This window comes from Macaca nemestrina, chromosome 18 (genome assembly GCF_043159975.1).
Source record: "Macaca nemestrina isolate mMacNem1 chromosome 18, mMacNem.hap1, whole genome shotgun sequence".
Lineage (NCBI taxonomy): Eukaryota > Metazoa > Chordata > Mammalia > Primates > Cercopithecidae > Macaca > Macaca nemestrina.
Window position 1 is genome coordinate 21,163,594 of NC_092142.1, and position 21,897 is coordinate 21,185,490.

At 40.0% G+C, this 21,897-nt stretch overlaps 2 protein-coding genes and 2 non-coding genes across 9 annotated transcripts in view; 3 read left to right on the forward strand and 1 right to left on the reverse strand.

The window, feature by feature from the left end:
- The window catches only part of LOC105485008 (methyltransferase 9, His-X-His N1(pi)-histidine), a 50,695-nt gene that overhangs the window by 19,322 nt on the left and 9,476 nt on the right, over nt 1-21,897 (forward strand). For 2 of the 5 annotated variants that reach the window (XM_011747158.3, XM_011747159.3), the window contains exon 4: nt 6,859-7,043. In XM_011747158.3, the coding sequence (XP_011745460.2) occupies nt 6,859-7,043 (185 nt within the window). Of the gene's footprint in view, nt 1-6,858; nt 7,044-8,390; nt 12,253-18,769; nt 18,964-21,897 lie in introns of those variants that run through there. The other 3 variants (XM_071084234.1, XM_071084233.1, XM_011747160.2) reach the window with 3 other exon arrangements.
- LOC105485007 (immunoglobulin superfamily member 6) overlaps nt 12,385-21,897 on the reverse strand; it is a 67,723-nt gene continuing 58,210 nt past the window's right edge. For both annotated transcript variants that reach the window (XM_071084235.1, XM_011747157.2), the window contains 4 exons: nt 19,482-19,588; nt 18,734-18,784; nt 18,260-18,340; nt 12,385-15,180 (listed from right to left, as the gene is read on the reverse strand). In XM_071084235.1, the coding sequence (XP_070940336.1) occupies nt 15,121-15,180; nt 18,260-18,340; nt 18,734-18,784; nt 19,482-19,588 (299 nt within the window). In that variant the 3' untranslated portion in view covers nt 12,385-15,120. The remainder of the gene's footprint in view (nt 15,181-18,259; nt 18,341-18,733; nt 18,785-19,481; nt 19,589-21,897) is intronic.
- LOC112427299 (U6 spliceosomal RNA) lies at nt 15,667-15,773 on the forward strand. Its single transcript, XR_003018802.1, has one exon. It is a non-coding gene; the product is annotated as a U6 spliceosomal RNA (small nuclear RNA).
- LOC112427300 (U6 spliceosomal RNA) lies at nt 15,907-16,010 on the forward strand. Its single transcript, XR_003018803.2, has one exon. It is a non-coding gene; the product is annotated as a U6 spliceosomal RNA (small nuclear RNA).

The following is a 21,897-nucleotide window of genomic DNA, read 5'->3' on the forward strand; positions in this document are numbered from 1 at the left end:
GGTATATTTTTTGGTTTTAGATGCATTTCTTCTTGAAAGTTTATTATTTAAAGGATACGAATCAAAAATGGTCTTCCATGATTAGGAATTTAAAAAAAATCATGTAATACATAAGTAGCTGGAAATATAGAGAAATAATCTCTGGTGGCAGTATTTTCCTGGAGCAGAGGGGTTGGCACTATAGGGAAGGAAAGGACTAGCGAGAGATAGCTTGGAAAAGGCAGATCAGAAGAAGGGACTTCTTCCCTAATAAGAATCTGGCATTCTCAAAAAAAATTTTTTTTAAGTAGTGTTAAAATATACATAGCATAGAATTTACTATTTTAACTATTTTTAAGTGTACAGTTCAGTGGTATTAGGTACATTTACATCGTTGTACAATCATCACCACTGTTCATCTCCAGAATTTTTTATCTTCCAAAATGGAAACTCTGTACCCAATAAACAGTAACTCCCCATTTTTCCCTCCTCCTAACCCCTGACAACCACCATTCTACTTTGTCTATGAATTTGACTATTCTGGGTACTTTGTATAAGAGGAATTATATACATTAGCTCCTTGAGACTGGCCTATTTCATGTAGCATAATGTCTTCAAGGTTTACTCAAGGTTTTACTCATGTTGTACATGGGCCAAAATTTTCTTTCTTTCTTTCTTTTTTTTTTGAGATGGAGTTTCGTTCTTGTTGCCCAGGCTGGAGTGCAGTGGCGTGATCTCGGCTCACTGCAACCTCTACCTCCCAGGTTCAAGCAATTCTCCTGCTTCAGCCTCTCAAGTAGCTGAGATTACAGGCGTATGCCACCATGCCTGGCTAATTTTTTTTGTATTTTTAGTAGGGATAGTGTTTCACTACTTGGCCAGACTGGTCTCGAACTCCTGACCTTAAGTAATCCAGAGTGCTGGGATTACAGGTGTGAGCCACTGCATCTAGCCCAAAATTTTCTTTAAGGATGAGTAATAGTTCATTGTATGCATGTACCACGTTTTGTTTACCCATTTATCTGTCAGTGGATACTTGGGTTGTTTCTGCCATTTGGCTGTTGTGAATAATGCTGCTATGAACATGGGTGTACAAATACCTACTTGAGCCCCTACTTGTTCTTCTTTTGGGTATAGACCCAGAAGTGGAGTTGCTGGATCACATGGCTGAGTCTGGGTTTAATTTTTTGACGAATTGCAATACTTTTCCATTGCTGCCGCACCATTTTACATTCCTACCAGCAATGTAGTACAAGGGTTCCAGTTTCTCCACTCTTTAACAATACTTGCTATTTTCTGTTTTGTTTTGCTTTTAATATATAGTCATCAGTGTTAATTTTGGTTTTAAGGTCATCTGGAGCTTGAAAGACTAGGAAGAAGGATAATTTTCTTTTTTTTTTTTGGAGATGAAGTCTCACTCTGTTACCCAAGCTGGAGTGCAGTGGCGTGATCTTGGCTCACTGAAACCTCCACCTCCTGGATTCAAGTGATTCTCCTGCCTCATCCTGCTGAGTAGCTAGGACTATAGGCACACGTCACCATGCTTGGCTAATTTTTTTTTGTATTTTTAGTAGAGACTGGGTTTCACTATGTTGGCCAGGCTGGTCTTAAACTGCTGACCTCGTGATCCGCCTGCCTTGGCCTCCCAAGATTTGTTGGGATTACAGGCATGAGCCACCGCACCCAGCCAGAAGAAGGGTATTCTTATTTCAGTATGATTTATTGATTGGGAGATTTCTGTCTCTTGGCTCAGTGCAGAATGGGGGAGGTAGAGCTGGAGTCAGCCTCCTTCTCTGTGATATTTTTGGAAGTCTAGTTAGCCTTAGAGAGAAAGGAGAAAGAATTATGTAATCACTCACTTTCCTATCCACATGTTTCTACTTTTGCAGATTAACCCTAGAGACACCATCAGTGTAGCTTTTAGAGCAGCACTGGTTTGAGCATTTGCAAAACATGGAAATTTTTAGCCTGGAGAAGGGAAGATTACTGTGAACAGATACTCTGTGGGATTTTTATATGGAAGGAAAGGAGTAGGTGTAGTCTTTGGTATGATCAGGCACAGCTCTGCCTTAGAAGTTGAGTTACAGCTTAGGGAAATCGACCTTCCTAGCTTGAACCGTCTTAAGTCCTTATCACTGTCAGTGTTTGAATTGCTGTTAGGGATGTTATAGGAAGAGACATTAGGAAGTTGAGCCTAGTGATTAGAAAGCCCCTTAGCTTTAGCAGTCTGTCTCAGATAAGGTTCTGGTGGGTCTGCATAGTAATAATTGACATGTTTTCCTTCAGTTAGAAATTAATTTGGCATTTCAAAACTTGGAATGCTTTGACCTTTGTTATAACAGTGGCTTAAGTCAGGCTGAATTCCTAATCTGATTCCAGCTCCCCTTTAAAAAATCCATGCTTTGAAGTGGGTCGAAGAGGAAGGTGTTAAACCCATCTTCAGATGATTAACCACCCCAGTCTTCTTTTTCTTTTATTCTAAGTGTCTAAATGGAATTTTCAGTGAAACTTTAGATGTTTGAATTAGTAATATATCTGGAGTGTACATGGTATGTAAAGATATCTACCACATAAAAAATACTTGGTTTAATTTTTTCCCTTGTATACAGCACATAAGCCAAAAACCTGCAGTTTGACCTGCATGGGAAATTCATACTGATTGGCATTCCTTTCATAATGTTAGTATGAAGTGAAAATCTTGTCACAAAAGTGGTAAATTTTGTAACTATTGGTGCAGTTTGAGGTTTTAATGAGGAAGTGGTATCTTTATTTCCTAAGTTTAGAGGTCTCCCAATCCAAGATGGCAAGGTAGACTTTCAGCTTAATTTTACAGTTTTTTCTTCCTTTTGAGATTAGAACTATTTTCTGTTTCTCTTCAATATCTGGGCCATGAAAAACAGGCTTTTTATTATTAATTAATATGTGCATTTTTAGAGACAGGGTCTCTGTCACCTGGGCTACAGCATGGTGGCGTGATTATAGCTCACTGCAGCCTTGAACTCCTGGGCTCAAGTGATCCTCTCACCTCAGCCTCCTCAGTAGCTGGGACTACAGGTGCCTGCTTCCATATCTGGCTAATTTGAGAGAGAGAGTGTGTGTGTGTGTGTGTGTGTGTGTGTGTGTGTGTTTTGTTTGTGTGTCATATGTTTGGAGACACGAGTTTCACTATGTTGACCAGGCCAGTTTTGAACTCCTGGCCTCAAACAGTCCTCTTCCCTTGGCCTCCCAGAGTGCTGATATTATAGGCGTGAGCAAAACATGCCTTTTAAAATAAAGGTTCTGTAATTTTTCGAGACGAAGGCTCGCTCTGTCACCCAGGCTGGAGTGCAGTGGCACGATCTCAGCTCACTGCAACCTCTGCCTCCCGGGTTCAAGTGATTCTCCTGCCTCAGCCTCCCCAAGTAGCTGTGATTACAGGTGCACGCTGCCACACCCAGCTAAATTTTTTGTATTTTAGCAGAGATGAGGTATTGCCCAGGCTGGTCTCGAATTCCTGAGCTCAGGTAATCTGCCCGCCTTGCCTTCCCAAAGTGCTGGGATTACAGGCGTGAGCCACTGTGCCCAGCTAAAGTTTCTGTATTTTAAAAATAGGTCAATAAACAGAAAATGGCCCAGTTTTTCCTTTATCTTCCCAAGTTGTCATTGTTTATGCCAGAAAACCCAATTGTAAAACTAAAGGATGTGGTTTTGATTTTTACAGCAAGACAATACTTTTTTTTATATTGTTGGTGTTTCATTTTTTATTTAGGATTTATCAAAATACTGATTGCTTATTTCCTAAGTTTAGAGCTCTCCCAACCTGAGATGGCAAAGCATCTTTTCCTTTTTTTTTTTTTCTTTTTTTTTTTTGGGAGACGGAATCTCACCCTGTTGCCCAGGCTGGAGTGCAGTGGCACCATCTCGGCTCACTGTACAACCTCTGCCTCCCGGGTTCAAGCAATTCTCCTGCTTCAACCTCCCGAGTAGCTGGGACTACAGGCGCATGCTGCCACGCCCGGCTAAGTTTTTATATTTTAGTAGAGATGGGGTTTCACTGTGTTGCCCAGCTGGTCTTGAAATCCTGAGCTCAGGTAATCTGCCCGCTTTGGCCTCCCAAAGTGCTAGGATTACAGGTGTGAGCCACTGTGCCTGGCCCTTTTATTTGAGACAGGATCTTGCTTTGTCGTCCAGGCAGGAGTGCAGTGACACAATCATAGCTCACTGTAACCTCAAACTCTTGGTTCAAGCCATCCTTCTGCCTCAGCTGCCCAAGTAGCTTAGCTGGGACTACAGGCATGTGCTACCATCCTTGGCTATTTTTAATTTTTTATAGAGATGGGGTCTCGTTGTGTTGCCCAGGCTGGTCTCAAACTCCTGGGCTCAAGCAATCCTCCCAAAGTGCTGGAATTACAGATGTTATCCACGCCTGACTGCTTTATCATTCTCTAAAGAGAAATATATTTTACATCCTTCTGGAGTTATTAACTCATTTTCTTGAAAATAATAATCTGCTGAATAGATACCCTCATTCTAGGTTTAGAAATATGTTTTAGAAAGAGGAAAATTCTGACACCTTGTTAGGATTCCTGGGCTAATAGGCAGTTTTAGTGGGGCTAAGCAATTTGTCTTCATCAGTGGAACTGAGTGAGTTTTCAAATAAAAATCACAAAACAGAAGTAAGGATGCACTTGAGCTTCTATAGGTATAGATTTAACTGTCTTGGTGTTAGTCATCGTTTTCTGTTGTGAGCATATATTTCTCTTCCAAAATTACCAACACAGAGGCTACCTATCTGAAACTAATTCTGAGGTAGATTTAGTGAGATTATTTAAATTGGACCATGCTGATGATGTTTGGCTTCTGCTTCATTGCAGATAGACGTAAGATTTTTTTGTTGTTTTGTTTTTTAAAATCAAATATATAATTTGTATTTTACAGTTTATGACTTTAAATTGGCTGCTTAGCTAAGGCATTAATATATACAAATAGTCCTTTCTTTATTAATTTCCATTTTTTAGAATGGGAATTGATGACATTTTTGTTCTGAAAGTAGTCTTCTGAGTAGTGTTTGGAAACTCTTTGAATAAGCTAAATTGAGTTTCCAAAATTACTATTACAGTTGACTTAGTACAACAAAGTGATTTTGAAGCCAGAATGCCCTACTTACTTCAAACAGTATTTAGTACATTGAAACACCTGCTCCAGTAAGGAATCTGACTAGTCCCTGGAAGTTTGTTAGGCTGCTATTTGGAAGAGGCTTTAGTTTGACAAAAATATAGATTGAAAAGAAAATGAAACTAAGTGCTTTGTGTTTTTAAAATTCTGCTATTCAGAAATGCTATAAAAAAAAATCATTATGCTAATGAGGGTTTCAAAACAGCCCTCATTATACTTTTAGAATTTTCTGAGCTTATCTTACAGTATCTGCTCAACATTACTAAAGACCTGTTTACCAAAGATCCTTTTTTTATGTTTCCTTTTTTACCTGTCTCTATCGTAACATGTCTCACCTACCGCATTCTGATTGGTATAACCAAGCAGGAGTAAGTAATTTGTAAAATTGCCTAATTGTGTGGCTAACAAAGACTCTTGATATAAAAACTCCCCCTTTCTAGAGATAACATTGTAGAGGACTGAAAATGTTCTCTGTGTTCTGTGTGTGTATATGAAAGTGAGAGATTGAGGGTCGAGAGTGGTTTTTTTTTTAAACCATGCTTAGTGTTAATAGGATGTCCTGGGCTTTATCTTTTCTGTATAGTTTTTGTTTTTTTTTTGTTTTGAGATGGAGTCTCGCTCTGTCCCCATGCTGGAGTACAGTGATATGATCTCGGCTCACTGCAACCTCCGCCTCCCTGTTTCAAGTGATTCTCCTGCCTCAGCCTCCCGAGTAGCTGGGATTACAGGCACACACCACCACACTCAGCTCATTTTTGTATTTTTAGTAGAGATGGTGTTTCATCATGTTGGCCTGGATGGTCTCAATCTCCTGACCTTGTGATCCACCCGCCTTGGCCTCCCAAAGTGCTGGGATTACAGGTGTGAGCCACCGTGCCTGGCCCTTTTTTGTGTAGTTACTTAGATATGAAGATTCTCAAGTATGAAATATGTCTTTCCTGGGAACAGAAATGTGCTCAAAGGTCGTAAGTTTATCAATGGAAATTATTTTATACCACTCCCAAGCCATTTTTAAGAATAGAAGGGATCCTAGGAGTAGAAAACATTAATTATATGATATATTTTTTGATTAAGTTCCAATGAGTGGTAGAAAGCAGGACTCTTGTTCTATACTGATATTCAAGAATTTGATGTTTTAGTTTCATAACTTTATCAGGTTACATCTTCATACTTACTAAACATGATTAGTTCTTGTAAAGAAAATTTCATATGTGTTGAGATTTGGAAATAGGTGAAATGTTAAATTTAAAGAAATATGGGCCAGGCATGGTGGTTCACACCTGTAATCCCAGCACTTTGGGAGGCTGAGGCAGTCAGATCGCTTGAGGTTAGGAGTTCAAGATCAGCCTAGCCAACATGGTGAAACCCTGTCTCTACTAAAAACACAAAAATTATCTGGGCGTGGTGGCGCCTGCCCGTCATCTCAGCTACTCAGGAGGTGGAGGCAGGAGAATCGCTTGAACCCAGGAAGTGGAGGTTACCATGAGCCGAGATTACTCCAGTGTACTCTAGCCTAGGCAACAGAGTTGAGACTCCATCTCAAAAAAAAAGAAATATGATTGCTATTTTTCTCTTCCCTGGCCATGTCATTATTGCAAACATAAATTATAACAGAAGATTTTGAACTTAATTTAGAAGACAAAGTTAAAGACTTTACTGTCATCTCAGTTATTTTTAAAGATGTCTTTAGAGAGATGTTAATACAGTTATTTCTGATTTTTCTAGAGTGCTTGGTATAAATGAATGGCAGAATACAGGGTTCCAGTATGATGTCATCAGCTGCCTGAACTTGCTGGACCGCTGTGATCAGCCCCTGACTTTGTTAAAAGATATCAGAAGTGTCTTGGAGCCAACTAGAGGCAGGGTCATCCTGGCCCTGGTCCTCCCCTTTCATCCCTATGTGGAAAACGGTAAGTGTGGTCAGTCAGGCTGGCTGTTACCGAGGATAGCTGTTTATTGGTATTTGTGATTTTGTGCTGTGTACAATTAAACACTGTCTAGTATTTCTCATAATAGCCTGCAGTTTAAAGTAATCCAGTTAATCCATGTAAAACACCACCTTGGTTAATGTTCACCTTAAGGTGGACTTTATAGAGATCTAGCATTCCCCCTGCAGTAGTAGTAATTAATATTTAGCTGGGTCTGACTGCTTGAGATTGAAAGCCAAAAATGCATCTGTATCTCTGGTTTTAAATGGAGCTTGAACCATTTATTTATTAGTTTTCCAACTGAATCGAGCAATAAACAGTTCCTTTAAATCTGGTCATATATACTTGCTGAATGTCATGGCTGTTTTGTTTTGTGTTTTGTATCTCTTGTGCCAGACTCTAAAAATGATAAATGCTCTTATTTGTTTTTTTCTCTTTTGAAGACCATATGTGTTGCAGCATGTATCATTTCTTTCTGTAACATTTGATTTTTTCATTGCATGGTCTTGCTTTTCAGCAATATTGAATGAAGAATATGTTAGAAGAAACGGGTTGATTTCATATCACTTCATAGTTACTGTGACTTCTGGCCATTCTGACTTAATGCCACATTAATTTATAGTTTTAGTTTATGTGGTTTGCATTTTAGGTCATCTTGAAAGTTATGACTTGAAGTCTCCTGCATTTTCATAAGTTAATGTACATTAATATACAATTATTTATTTTATGAATTATACAAGTTACTATTTAAAAATCTTTAGTGTTTCTTTTTTTTCTTTCTTTCTTTTTTTTTTTTTCCCGAGCCAGAGCCTTGCTCTGTTGCCCTGGCTGGAGTGCAATGGCGCGATCTCGGCTCACTGCAACCTCCACCTCATGGGTTCAAGCAATTCTCCTTCCTCAGCCTCCTGTGTCCCAAGTAACTGGGACTATAGGCACATGCCACTATGCCTGGCTAACTTTTATACTTTCAGTAGAGATGGGATTTTGCCATGTTGACCAGGCTGGTCTCTAACTCCTGATCTCAGGTGATCCTCCCGCCTCTGCCTCCCAAAATGCTGAGATTACAGGTGTGAGCCACCATGCCCGGCTGAAAAATCTTTAGATTTTCTATTTTATTGCCTCAATTGACCTTGACTTCAGAAACTCTTAAGAGCTCACAGACATTTTGAAGAAATCTATTACTATTTTGCAAATGTTGTCATCATCAAATATCATGAAAATCTATGTCTTAAGGAATAATGCCCTTGTTTCTTATAACCATTGGATTCTGTGTGGATTTGTGGTGTCACAAATTAATTTAATTTCTTGTTTGTTATTTTTTCTCCCCAGATCTTACTGCCTTCAGATTTAATTCTTGTCTTAATATTTACCAAATGGTTTCAGATTTGTGTTGATAATGGGGAAAATGGGGAATTCTTTCGATATAGAAGGGTGTGGAAAAGAACAGAGAGAACAAATCTCCCGTTTCCCATCTTAGATCTCCATTTTATGTTCCTGTTGTTGAGTGGCTTGTCATGGTAAACAAAAAATGCTTTTAAATGTGAGTGTACATATATCATCTATATGTTGCAAAATGTCCTCCTTTGTGATTCAGCAACCTGATCTTACTTCAGTGCTACTACTCCCTGTGTAATTAAGCCTCAGCTCCAGCTCTCTACACTGCACTCACTAGTCGTCAGGTTGGAAGGTCCTGCGTTCCTGTGTCCTGTTGGACAACCACATGATAGAACTTTAATGCTACTTCCTGGCATAGCAGGAGGTGAAAGAGCAGGGGGAAGAAACATCAATCTAACCACGAATTTTATTTCCTTGTGTGTCTGATGCTAAAAATGGAGAGGAAGTCAAGCTAGACAAGAGGGCAGTCTCCAGGAAGGGTGGAAAACAAGCTCCTTGATTGTGGATGTGCAGAGCTGCCTGTTGAGTCTGAGGAGTCTGGCATGTGACACACTGCAGACCTGAGACAAGAAGCCTTGTTGCTATGGGTGACTTTCAGTGACCTGTAAATTTTGCAGACGCGCCACAGCACGCTATTATTGCTTTTTTTCTCTGAGTCACTAGATCTTGATGATTTCCATGTGAAACCGTGAGGACTGGGAGATGCAAAATGGTCTTGCTGTGTAGATTTATGAATGCTGGACTGTTGGAAGATATCTGAGTGTGCTTTGCATACTTGCCTTAATTTATTTTTTTTAACTAAAAGTAGTTGTAGGTGAAATGATTACTTATATAATTGTTTTGGTAAATGACTTGAAGTTGAACCACAGCAGTTTTGCTTTTTGGAAAAAAGTAAAATGAAAAAAATATTCTAATTTCAGTTTATTTGGCTTACTGACCCAGTTTTGGCTAAGGGTTATTGAATATAGTGAGAATTATTTTAAGTACCCCCCCCAAAGAAGGAAAGATATGTAGTCAAGAAAAGGATAATTATATTATAAAAATAAAAATTTAATGGTGTTTACTTTTTCAAAAATGTAATTTTTATTAAAAAGTAATTCAGTAATTTAAAAAAATAGCTCAAACAACTTACTAGAGGGTTTACAATAAAAAGTTTCTCAGCTATGTACAGTGGCTCACGCCTGTAATCCCAGCACTTTGGGAGGCCAAGGCTGGCGGATCACAAGGTCAGGAGATCAAGACCATCGTGGCTAACACGGTGAAATCCCATCTCTACTAAAAATACAAAAACAAAATTAGCTGGGCATGGTGTCGGGCGCGGTGTCTGGCGCCAATACTCCCGGCTACTCGGGAGGCTGAGGCGGGAGAATGGCGTGAACACAGGAGGCGAAGCTTGCAGTGAGCCGAGATTGCGCCACTGGACTCCAGCATGGGCGACAGAGCCAGACTCCGTCTCAAACAACAACAACAGAAAAGTTTCTCATCCAGTCCTGTTCCACATCTTGTTCAGGTTTCTTTAATATTCTTTAAAAGATAATCTATGCAAATATAAGTATGTATGTACATTTAAAAAGTTGTTTATACAGGCAGTACCCAATTATAAATACTTCTGTTGCCTTTTTCCACTTAAATGTATCTAGGAAAGTAGTTCTTACCAGCACATATGTCTCCACATGGTTGTCCAGATGTAAGCTGTAGATGCCGGAGCTGGCTTGGACTGATTCATGAGAGCTGATTGTTGTTTTGGTAGGAATTTAGTGAACTGGTTGTTAAACATGGCCATTATTGAAATTGACCATTATGGGAGTATTTACACTGTAAAAATTGACAAACACTGCAAATAGCCTTTTTCTTTTCCAAACTGGTAGTTACACATTTACCAGCACACCACTAGATGTATAACTTTACTAGAGGAGGTCTCTAGATAGCAGTTTGCTTTGTAATGTTTAAAAACAAAACACCCTCCCCTCCCCTCTTTTTTCTTTTTCTTTTTTTTCTTTTCTTTTTCTTTTTCTTTCTTTTCTGACAGGGACTCGCTCTGTTGCCCAGACTGGAGTGCAGTGGTGCTATCATAGCTCACTGCAGCCTTGACCTCCTGGGCTCAAGCTGTTCTCCCACCTCAGCCTCCTGAGTAGGTGGGACTACAGGTGCATGCCACCACACCCATCTAACTGTTGTATTTTTTTGGTAGAGAGGAAGTCTGGCGGTGTTGCCCAGGCTGGTCTTGAACTCCTGGGATTAAGTGATTGGCCTGCCTTGGCCTCCCAAAGTGTTGGGATTATAGGTGTGAGCCACTGCACCTGGCCTTGTTTCTAACTTTAATGAAAATATTTCTACTTTATGATGCTAATTTTTTTTTTTTTTTAACTTGAAGTTGCTGTTGTTTGGCTTGAGATGGTTGTTTTGTTTGTTTGTTTGTTTGTTTTTGAGATGGAGTCTCACTCTGTCACTGAGGCTGGAATACGGTGGCACGATCTTGGCTTACTCACTGCAACTTCCGCCTCCTGGGTTCAAGCAATTTTCCTGCCTCAGCCCATGGAATAGCTGGGATTATAGATGTGTGCCACCACACCAGGCTAATTTTTGTAGTTTTAGTAGAGACAGGGTTTCGCTATGTTGGCCAGGCTGGTCTTGAAGTCCTGACCTCAAGTGATGCCCCCGCCTCAGCCTCCCAAAGTGCTGTGATTACATTTCCCTCTTAAAGTTGTGCTATAGACTGCGTGTTTGTTGATATATATATCAACAGATATATATGTTGAGGCTCCCACCCCCTATCGTGATGGTATTAGGACGTGGGGTCTTTGGGAGGTGATTAGGATTAGATGAGATTATGAGAGCAGAGCCCTCCTGAATGGGATGAATGCCCTTTTAAGCGTTCTGAGAGACCTTGCTTCTCTCTGCCTTCTGCCATGCAAGGATACAACAAGAGGTCAGCAGCCTGTACCCTAGAAAGAGGGTCCTCACCAGAACTCAATGATGCTGGCACCCTGATCTCAGACTTCCAGCCTCCGGAACTGTGAGAAATAAATTTCTGTTATTCATAAGCCACTCAGTCTATGGTAATTTGTTTTTGTAGCTCAAACTAAAACAAGTTGTTTCAGTATTAATTCTTTTTTCATTGTCATGGGAAACTCAAATCTAAACAAAGTTACAGCTTAGGCTGGGTGTGGTGGCTTATGCCTGTAATCCTAGCCCTTTGGGAGGCCAAGGTGGGCAGATCACCTGAGGTCAGGAGTTCAAGACCAGCCTGCCCAACATAGTGAAACCCCGTCTCTACTAAAAATAGAAAAAGTAGCCAGGTGTGGTGATGTGCACCTGTAATCCCAGCTACTCAGGAGACTGAGGCAGGAGAATTGCTTGAACCCTGGAGGCAGAGGTTGCATTGAGCCGAGATCACGTCATTGTACTCCAGCCTGCGCATCAAGAGTGAAACTCCTCAAGAAGAAAAAAAAAAAGTTACAGCTTAATCCTTTTCAGTGAAAATGTTTCTGGATGCTCAGATAGCAGGACAATTAATACTGTTGGGGTTTGTTGAATGGTCTTTATGGAAAGGGGTGTAGCTTCATGGTGAGGGACTGACGTATGCTACAAATTTCAATTTAAATGCTGAAGGAACATTTTTCTGTAGCAATATTGTTCAGTTGCATTTATTGAAAGGCATTTGAGGGCCTACTGTGTACCAAGTGGAAATACAGAGATAAATGAGAATCATGCTTTCGCTCTTAAAACACAGAATAGTACAGAATATAGATATCAACAGATAATGGCGGGAAATTGTGGTAAGAAATATGTCAAAGTAAGTACTGAAGAATTAGAGACGAAAAGATCTGTTAGCCTCTGGGTGAGTTAGGGAAGGTTTCATGTTGAGGTGAGCTGTGTTTGTAGTCTGAAGTGTTTTACCAGGCTGAGGGGAACAGCATGTGCAAAAGCATGAAAGTGTGAATAAGGTTTTTTGTGGGGGTGGAGCAAGTTCAGTATGACCCAAGCATAGGTTGCAAAAGAGGCCTTTGATTGTGTAGTGTAGCACTCAGTAAATTTTGTTGGCACCTGAAATCAATGACTGTACATTCCAAACTAATCTGAAAGCTATTTCCTTTTGATGTGGGTTTGGTTTTCTTGTTAATTTCGAAATATACTTTTGAACACTGAGATCTCTGAAACTGCTAGATCTCTAGAAGTGTAATTTGGAAAGAAACTTGCTTGTAGCTTTAACAAAATAAGGAATTTCCCAAATAAAACTTGTTTTGAAGTTTGAAAATAAATACTGTTGGTGGGATAGATGAATAAATGAATGAATACTGTGTATACACCAGATATTCTTACATATGACCTAGAGGAATGGAACTCTTTGCAAAAGTATATTTCATATTTCAGCTTCAAAATCGATCTTTGAAACATGGTCCTTGCTTACATGGGAAAGGCATATTGTGAGTCAAATACTAGTTTATCTTAGGGATTTTGTCTCCTGGTTAGTTACACAATGAACAGTGTATTTTCAGCCCTGAAATTCAGTACCAAAATGTAATGCCTCCCAGAAATTAAAAATAAATGATTGAATTCAACACTTCTGTCCATTTTGATGGTATTAGTGTTTGCCCTTTTTTGCAGTCTGGCTTAGAAGCTTATTACTTTACCTGAGCTAGTGGTCTCAGAGTGGGGAAGTATACACTGCAGAGTACACAAAACAGTTTATTTTGGAATATGGCAGGAAAATATTAGCATTTTTTATTTATATTGCTGCTTATGCCATTGTTTAATTTCTGTTTTTGTGTATAAGGTACAAACGTACATATTCACGCATATACTATATACAAAACACATGTAACCCCACACATATACACATGTGCAGTCACATATATACACTGATACACATAAAAAAATGAGGTTCCATGCTGCCTCCTTTCCTCTGCCCATTTTTCTGGGCACATATGATCAGGAAAGTTTGATACCACTGATTTAAACCATCAATGCAAAAACACTTTCAAAGGAATCTTAAAGTATTTTAAAATTCTAAGTTTTATAAAGAATACACCTTAGGCAATACCAGTTTAAAAGAAACACTTTAGGCCGGGCGCGGTGGCTCAAGCCTGTAATCCCAGCACTTTGGGAGGCCGAGACGGGCGGATCACGAGGTCAGGAGATCGAGACCATCCTGGCTAACACGGTGAAACCCCGTCTCTACTAAAAAAATACAAAAAATTAGCCAGGCGAGGTGGCAGGCGCCTGTAGTCCCAGCTACTTGGGAGGCTGAGGCAGGAGAATGGCGTGAACCCGGGAGGCGGAGCTTGCAGTGAGCCGAGATCGCACCACTGCACTCCAGCCTGGGGCACAGAGCAAGACTCCGTCTCAAAAAAAAAAAAAAAAAAAAAAAAAAAAAAAAAAAAAGAAACACTTTAATGAAATAAACACAGTAGGTTGTAAGGTTGTAATTTGTGTCTAATAATGAATGCATACTTATGGGCACTTTAGATTTTTTTATACCAAAGTAGCTTTCAAAGGACAATTTATGTCATGTTTTCTTAGTGAAGTGGTAATGAATTCCATAAATATCCTTGCTGTACCATGAATCCTATCTGACATTTCCCTCCTAAATTGGTTAAAAATCAGTATTATAGGCTGGGCGCAGTGGCTCACACCTGTAATCCCAGCTTTGGGAGGCCAAGGTGGGCAGATCATTTGAGGTCAGGAGTTTGAGACTAGCCAGGCCAACATGGTGAAACCCCATCTCTACTAAAAATACACAAAGAAAAAAAAGAAAAAAATTAGCTGGGCATGGTGGCGCGCACCCGTAATCCCAGCTACTTGGGAAACTGAGGCAGAAGAATGGCATGAACCTGGGAGGTGGAGGTTGTAGTGAGCCGGATCGCACCACTGCACTCCAGCCTGGGCAACCGAATGAGACTTTGTCTCAAAAAAAACAAAAGAAAAAAAATCAGTATTACAAACGTGTTTGTAAAGTAGATGTGTTGCCCACATCTTCCCTGGTGCTGTTACTTGGCACAACACTGACATCTAGAGTCAGTTGTGGCTTATTTGTTCTGAAGTTTCCTCTGTTTAACCTTCAGCTTTGGATTTTCTGTATTTTGGCTTTTATGGTCTTACTGTAGCCACTATTCTATTCTCCTTTTGCTGGTAGCATGATGTTTCATACCCTGGCAGGCAAATGTGCGTTACCCCATTGCCCCATTACAACATCAGAGGGAAAAACTTTGACTAAGGTGCTTTTCAAAATGAATGTCTCTAACTCAAATTTTGTCACGTTGCTCCCTCTCAACTTATTTTGATTGTCCCAAGACTTCCACAAACCATAAAGGTGATTCTTCCACTCAAGACTGAGGCATATGGTTTGGCTTCAGATTTTCAGGATGGCAGTCATCACACATCTCATGTTGAATAAAGCAAACTCAGGATACATGTTTAAAATAGAATTTTTTTTTTCCTTGGCAAATTTGGAAGGTATTTTTCAGTTGTATTTTGTTGGGTTTTGGTATTTTGATAATGACTGTTAGTTATAGTTTCCTTACATTCTGGCATCCTTCTTTGTAGCCAGTTGTCTTTTCTGTTTACCTTTATTTTTTTTAAGACCTGATGATGTATGTTCATTAACACTGCCATAGTTCCTGGAGTTGGATTTTCAGTGACTTAATTGAAAATTAAAACGTTTCTATGGTCTTTCATAGTTGGAAAGTACTCTTCTGTTTTCATAAGTGGTGTTGTCTTTCTCCTGCAATAATAAATAAATAGAAAGCCATATTTAAGGTTATGTAACCAATGAAGCCACCTGCCAAGGAACATGCAAACCATTGGGCCATCTTGGATTCTGGGTCCTAAGTGCCCATACAGTAATCTTAAAGGCCAGGTTACCATTTCCCCATCCGTATATAGAGTAGGATGTGGGAACTGAAAAATCTTTGTTTTTTTTGTTTTGTTTTGTTTTGTTTGTTTGTTTGGATGCTATTGTCAACATCCTGGCTGGGAGCTTTACAATTCTCACTTCTAAGACTGCTTTCAGGCCACATACCTTGGCCTTGTTGTTGAAAACATGTCCCAGCCTCAGAAAGAAAAATGATTTATAATTACTCAGCATGGCATCTTAGTAATTAGACCACCTATCATCTTTATGTATTCATATATACACTGGAGGATGAAACGACTACTTAAGACGATATTCTTTCCTTGGCAGAAATCCTTTGTAAAAGTTAGATTTTTAGCGCTTGCTTTGGCAGCACATACACTAAAATTGGAACAATATAGAGAAGATTAGCATGGCCCCTGGGCAAGGGTGACACACAAATTCGTGAAGCATTCCATATTTTTTAAAAAGAAAAAAATTAAAGTAAAAGTTGGACTTAAAAAAAGTCGCCTTATTTCAGTCTCCTGATGCATTTGCCCTCTTGGCTGCTGTTTAAGAGGAAAATATCTTTACTAGTGTATCAGTTCAGCTTATTTTGTGCTCGCTTTGGCAGCACATACACTAAAATTGGAATGATACAGAGATTAGCATGGCTCTTGCACACAGATGACACGTAAATTTGTGAAGCATTCCATAAATTTTATTTTATTTATTTATTTATTTATTTATTTATTTATTTATTTATTTATTTTTTGAGATGGAGTCTCGCTCTGTCGCCCAGGCTGGAGTGCAGTGGCCAGATCGCAGCTCACTGCAAGCTCCGCCTCCCGGGTTCACGCCATTCTCCTGCCTCAGCCTCCCGAGTAGCTGGGACTACAGGCGCCTGCCACCTCGCCCGGCTATTTTTTGTATTTCTTAGTAGAGACGGGGTTTCACCGTGTTAGCCAGGATGGTCTCGATCTCCTGACCTCGTGATCCGCCCGTCTCGGCCTCCCAAAGTGCTGGGATTACAGGCTTGAGCCACCGCGCCCGGCCTCCATAAATTTTAAAAAATAAATAAAAATAGGCCAGGAGCGGTGGCTCACGCCTGTAATCCCAGCACTTTGGGAGGCGGAGGCGGGGGAATCACGAGGTCAGGAGATCGAGACCATCCTGGCTAATACAGTGAAACCCCATCTCTACTAAAAGTACAAAAAATTAGCCGGGCATGGTGGCGGGCGCCTGTGGTCCCAGCTACTTGGGAGGCTGAGGCAGCAGAATGGCGTGAATCCAGAAGGCAGAGCTTACAGTGAGCAGAGATGGCGCCACTGCACTCCATCCTGGGAGACAGAGCTAGACTCCGTAAATAAATAAAAATAAAAATAAATTAACCTTATTTTGTATACATTTTAGCTTATTTGAGCTATTTCATCATGCATCATGGAAAGAAAGTATCTGTTCTGCTGGAATTAAGATAACATTTCGTTTGTAGAACCTGTATATAAGCCGGGCGCGGTGGCTCAAGCCTGTAATCCCAGCACTTTGGGAGGCCCAGACGGGCGGATCACGAGGTCAGGAGATCGAGACCATCCTGGCGAACACGGTGAAACCCCGTCTCTACTAAAAAGCACAAAAAATAGCCGGGTGAGGTGGCGGGTGCCTGTAATCCCAGCTACTGAGGAGCCTGAGGCAGGAGAATGGCGTGAACCCGGGAGGCGGAGCTTGCAGTGAGCTGAGATCGCGCCACTGCACTCCAGCCTGGGCGACAGAGCGAGACTTTTTTCAAAAAAAAAGAAAAAAAAAAAAAAAAAAAAGACTTTAAAGAAATACTTTCGACCTGGCGCAGTGGCTCACGCCTGTAATCCCAGCACTTTGGGAGGCCTAGGTGGGCGGATCATGAGGTCAGAATATCGAGACCATCCTAGCTAACACGGTGAAACCCTGTCTCTACTAAAAAATACAAAAAATTAGCCAGGCGTAGTGGCGGGCGCCTGCAGTCCCAACTACTCACTTGGGAGGCTGAGGCAGGGGAATGGCGTGAACCTGGGAGGCGGAGCTTGCAGTGAGCCGAGATTGCTCCACTGCACTTCAGCCTGGGCGACAGAGTGAGACTCTGTCTCAGAAAGAAAAAAAAAAAAAAAAAAGGAAAGAAATACTTTCAGGATGTGTTATAGGTATAGATATATTCTTCTTTTCAGTTCAACTCCAGACACTGGAGAAATACTCATTTTTTAGTATCATTAGCTGCATGTTTTTCTAATGTAAGTTTATTTTCACCTTATAAGTAATAAGTAATTTTTTTTCATAATTTGACCCACAAACGTTTGCAGTATCTACTGAATGCCCACCACTACATGCAGGATACCGTACAGAGTAGCTTTTACTCCGTCCTTTTAAAGCATCATTGTCTGTATTGAGAACATTGCTGGTGTCCAATGTGTTTCTGAAAGTTTCCATGTCACTAAGAAGCCAGCCTGGGGCTATTTAATATTCTATCAGATATCTTTTGTTATGTATTTATTAAAACAGGTTCTATATAAAAATGCATTTCATGTGAAAGTTCTCTTTCATTGGGAGGCTGAGACAGGCGGATCACGAGGTCAGGAGATCGAGACCATCCTGGGTAACCCGGTGAAACCCCGTCTCTACTAAAAAAATACAAAAAAAACTAGCCGGGCGAGATGGCGGGCGCCTGTAGTCCCAGCTACTCGGGAGGCTGAGGCAGGAGAATGGCGTAAACCCGGGAGGCGGAGCTTGAAGTGATCTGAGATCCGGCCACTGCACTCCAGCCTGGGCGACAGAGCAAGACTCCGTCTCAAAAAAAAAAAAAAAAAAAAAAAAAAGAACTCTTTCAGACTCTTCTGAAGGAAAACATGGTTATTGACAGCTCGTTGGCAGCTTAGTTTTTTCAAACATGCTTTATATCTGTATTTACTTTTTTTTTTTTTTTTTTTTGACATTTTACACTTACAGATCGTTGGTTTGTTTCCACATGTCTCTTATGGTATAGTTCTTGAGCAATTTCCTGAAAAATACGCCGAACACTCTTCTTCTATAAAGACAAACGAGAAAAAAAAATCTCTCCTTTGGGAATATAAGTGATGATAACTACACATCATCAGAACTTTTCTTGCTTTATTGTCACCGGTCTCAAAAACTACTGCCTCCCCCAACACATCTATGCCTACCGTTAACTCTTTTGTATTTGAGAACTTTAAATGGAATTTATGGTTGAGAACTGTCCAATTTAAGTCACAGTTTACCCCTTGAGATTATTTTGTCATTGAGTTTCTCAACAATAGGAAACAGTATCTATGGTTGAAAATTACCTTGATACTCTGTTTAAACTTAACATTTAAATATTTAAAAACTAAAAATATTTCAGTTTTGAAATAGTTACAAACAGCCACAATTTAAAAAATGTTTTGCAAGTGTTGGTCTGTACCTTTTGTGAGTCTTCTTTTATTTCTTTGTTTCTTAGAGGTTTGGATTTTGACTGCCAAGAAGAGAAGGAAAGTCTGTGAAACATTGTATGTACTCATAACAATGGCGGCAGGTATCACATGCCCTAATAAGATTAAACTAACTTAATATTTAAATGATATACAATAAGAGTTAATAAGTTTTACATCATTTCCGAGATGCTTTTATGCCATTAAAAACTAATTGAACAAACTGATGTTGATTGTAGGATTTATAGTAATCCTAACATAATGGTATATATCTCCCTTCTTATACGCATAGCCAAAAGGTTTTCTTTCTCAATAACATTAGCCCTTTTTGAAGATTTTAAGGCGGCTTTTAGTCTCTTCATCAACCCATTTTTGTTCTTCAAGACTGTTCTTAAAGCTTTCGTAGATAACAGTAATATCTTACCCCCCACCTGCCCACACCTCACCCCTACAGCAGAAAGATAGCATAGTGGATGGCTCTCTTCTTAATCCCATGTTACTGGGCTTTAAAGAGAAAACACTGCAAATTGTGTCCTCTGGCTAATAATTTCAGTGATGAGAATGTATGATGCCTTCTTCGAAAGACCTGTTCTGCAGGTGGTGTTCCCTGCAGATGCACAGGAAAACATTAATTAGGGAGCTCTTGCTGAGGCCCGTAACTTGCGGAGAGATGGAAATTATTTTTCCTTTTGATAATATTCAAGGATATAGGGACACTGCATGCGAGAAGATTTGACTTACTTTGGAGAGGAACATGAAGGCCACGCCTACACCGGTCACATAGACAGAGAGCAGTGATACAAGAGCTGTCAGGAAGCTCCACAGTTCCTTGCTGAGCAGCTTAATTTCTTAATTACAAAAACAGAAAGAAACACAGTCACTATTAAAGCCTGTTTTTTCAAATACATGGGTATAAGGTATCCTTGACACAGCATGTTAGAGGTGAAACGTGAACTTACTCTGCTTGCCTATTCATAAACTAGACCTCAAAAGGTACTCAAGTATGTGATAGTTAATGCCAGTTCATCAGTTCTTTAAATATGTTAAACCAAAAATGTTACTTGTTTTTAAAAATTAAAAAAATTCAACCAACCATTTGTCGTATTGCTGAGCATCACTTTTTAGATAAAGGATTATTCAAAGTTAGATAAACATTTCCAGACAGTTTGTTCAAGGGCATCTAAAATCTCTTTTGGTAGAAATGGTTTACCAGCATCATCAAGAGCCTGCCTATGTGGTTAAGATATTTTCACATGTATTTGTTAAGGATGATATTTATAACCTTGGAACTGGTACACATAGCTGAAGAGTCCATCTGTGAAAGAACCTGGGAAGGCCATACATTGAGGAGCGCAGTGCTCACTGCGTGCTTGAAAGACAGGCACTTTTACCGAATGTGCTCTTCTTTTCTTTATGATAAAATTCTGGAAATAGAGTTATTGAACCCATTTTCACATTCGGAATTTCTCTGTCCTTGCAGAAATTGTCTTGTGCTCTGGGTAGGGGATTAAGTAACATGCCATGTCTCCAATTACCTGACTATTTGGAGTACAAAATACAATTAGATTTGTACTTAATGTCTGAATAGCCTGTACTTTCCAACTAAATATCCCATAGAAGAGGCTGGGCATGATTGCTCATGCCTGTAATCCCAGCACTTTGGGAGGCTGAGGCGGGCAGATCACTTGAGGTCAGGAGTTTGAGACCAGCCTGGCCAACATGGTGAAACTCCGTCTCTACTAAAAATACAAAAATTAGCTGGGCGTGGTGGCACATGCCTGTAATCCCAGCTACTCAGGAGGTTGAGGCAGGAGAATCACTTGAACCTGGAAGGTGGAGGTTGGTTGCAGTGAGCTGAGATCATGCCACTGCAGTCCAGCCTGGGCGACAGAGCAAGACTCTTGTCTTAAAAAAAAAAAAAAAAAAAAAAAATCCCACAGATGCTTATCCTGTGAATGCAATTTATGCAGCATGCATTTTTATTTGTGAAACTAACAAATTAACCACATCTATATAACTTAAATAAAAAAGCTTCAGTGCTAAATTAAGAGCTCTGTAGAAAAGACAGGAAGTTGCCATGTCTGCCTTAACACTTTCAATTCTGCCTTTCACTTTCACTTCACTTTATATAAGCCTTGCAGTTTTGAGATCTTCATCTTTTCACAAGCCATTTTTCCTTTTGACTAACATGTTATTGGAAGGCTAATGCAGTGAGACATACCAATCTCTAAAGCTGTGTGTGTTTTCATATCAGTAGCTAACATTTATTATTTGCTATATGTCAGGCACTATTAAAAATGCTTTAGGTGCCTTAACTTGTTTATAATTTAGTTGACAGCTGAGAATAAACTAAGGTTAAATGACATTTGAATATCAAAAGCCCGTTAGAACCCTAGTAGTTTAAAAGCAGGGATTATAATACTGGATGATCCCCCTTCCTCAGAGTCCTATTTTGAAATCAAAGGGCTGGTCGATTTTGAGTTCATGTTTTAACAATCTCAGTGCTCATCGTACCAGGGTACTTCCTACGGGAAGAGACCCCAATAAGGTGAGGAATTGCTGCTGTTCTCTTTTTTCTTTCAGAATCATGTAAAGCTTTTTCTCTGAAATTCCCTTTTTTTTTTTTTTTTTTTCTTGGAAATTTCTTAATCTCAGTCTACTCAAGGGAATGACTTGGTGAAATTACTGATAGGATTTAGCTGTGTTTGATGGCCTTGCTCGGGTGAGGAATTGTCATGGGTTTTATCAAATCTCAGGAAGTGAGAGTCATCACTTTCCGTTCACTGATGACCAGGTGGAATGGGAAGGGTCAGGGATCCCTTAGTAGCTTCCCTCCCAATCTGTGCTTCTTTTCCATGTTGCATAGTTTCTCTGGGTCCAATTTATTGATCTTCTACACTTCTCTAGTGCTTTGTTCTAGGTGGTGCATTACCAGACTAGTTCCTGAGAAAGCTGATAGTTACTCACCACAAGCTTCCCTTTGGACATGGTACTTTATGCTAAGTCACTGTGATATACAAAAGGGATGAACATGGCTGGTTAGCTGCCACTATGGAGAGAGAATAGAGCACCCAGCAAATCACTGACTTGTGTTCGTGGATGTTCGAGATAGATTGGAGTAGTTCTTTGGTTTTGTTTTTCTGAGACAGAGTCTTGC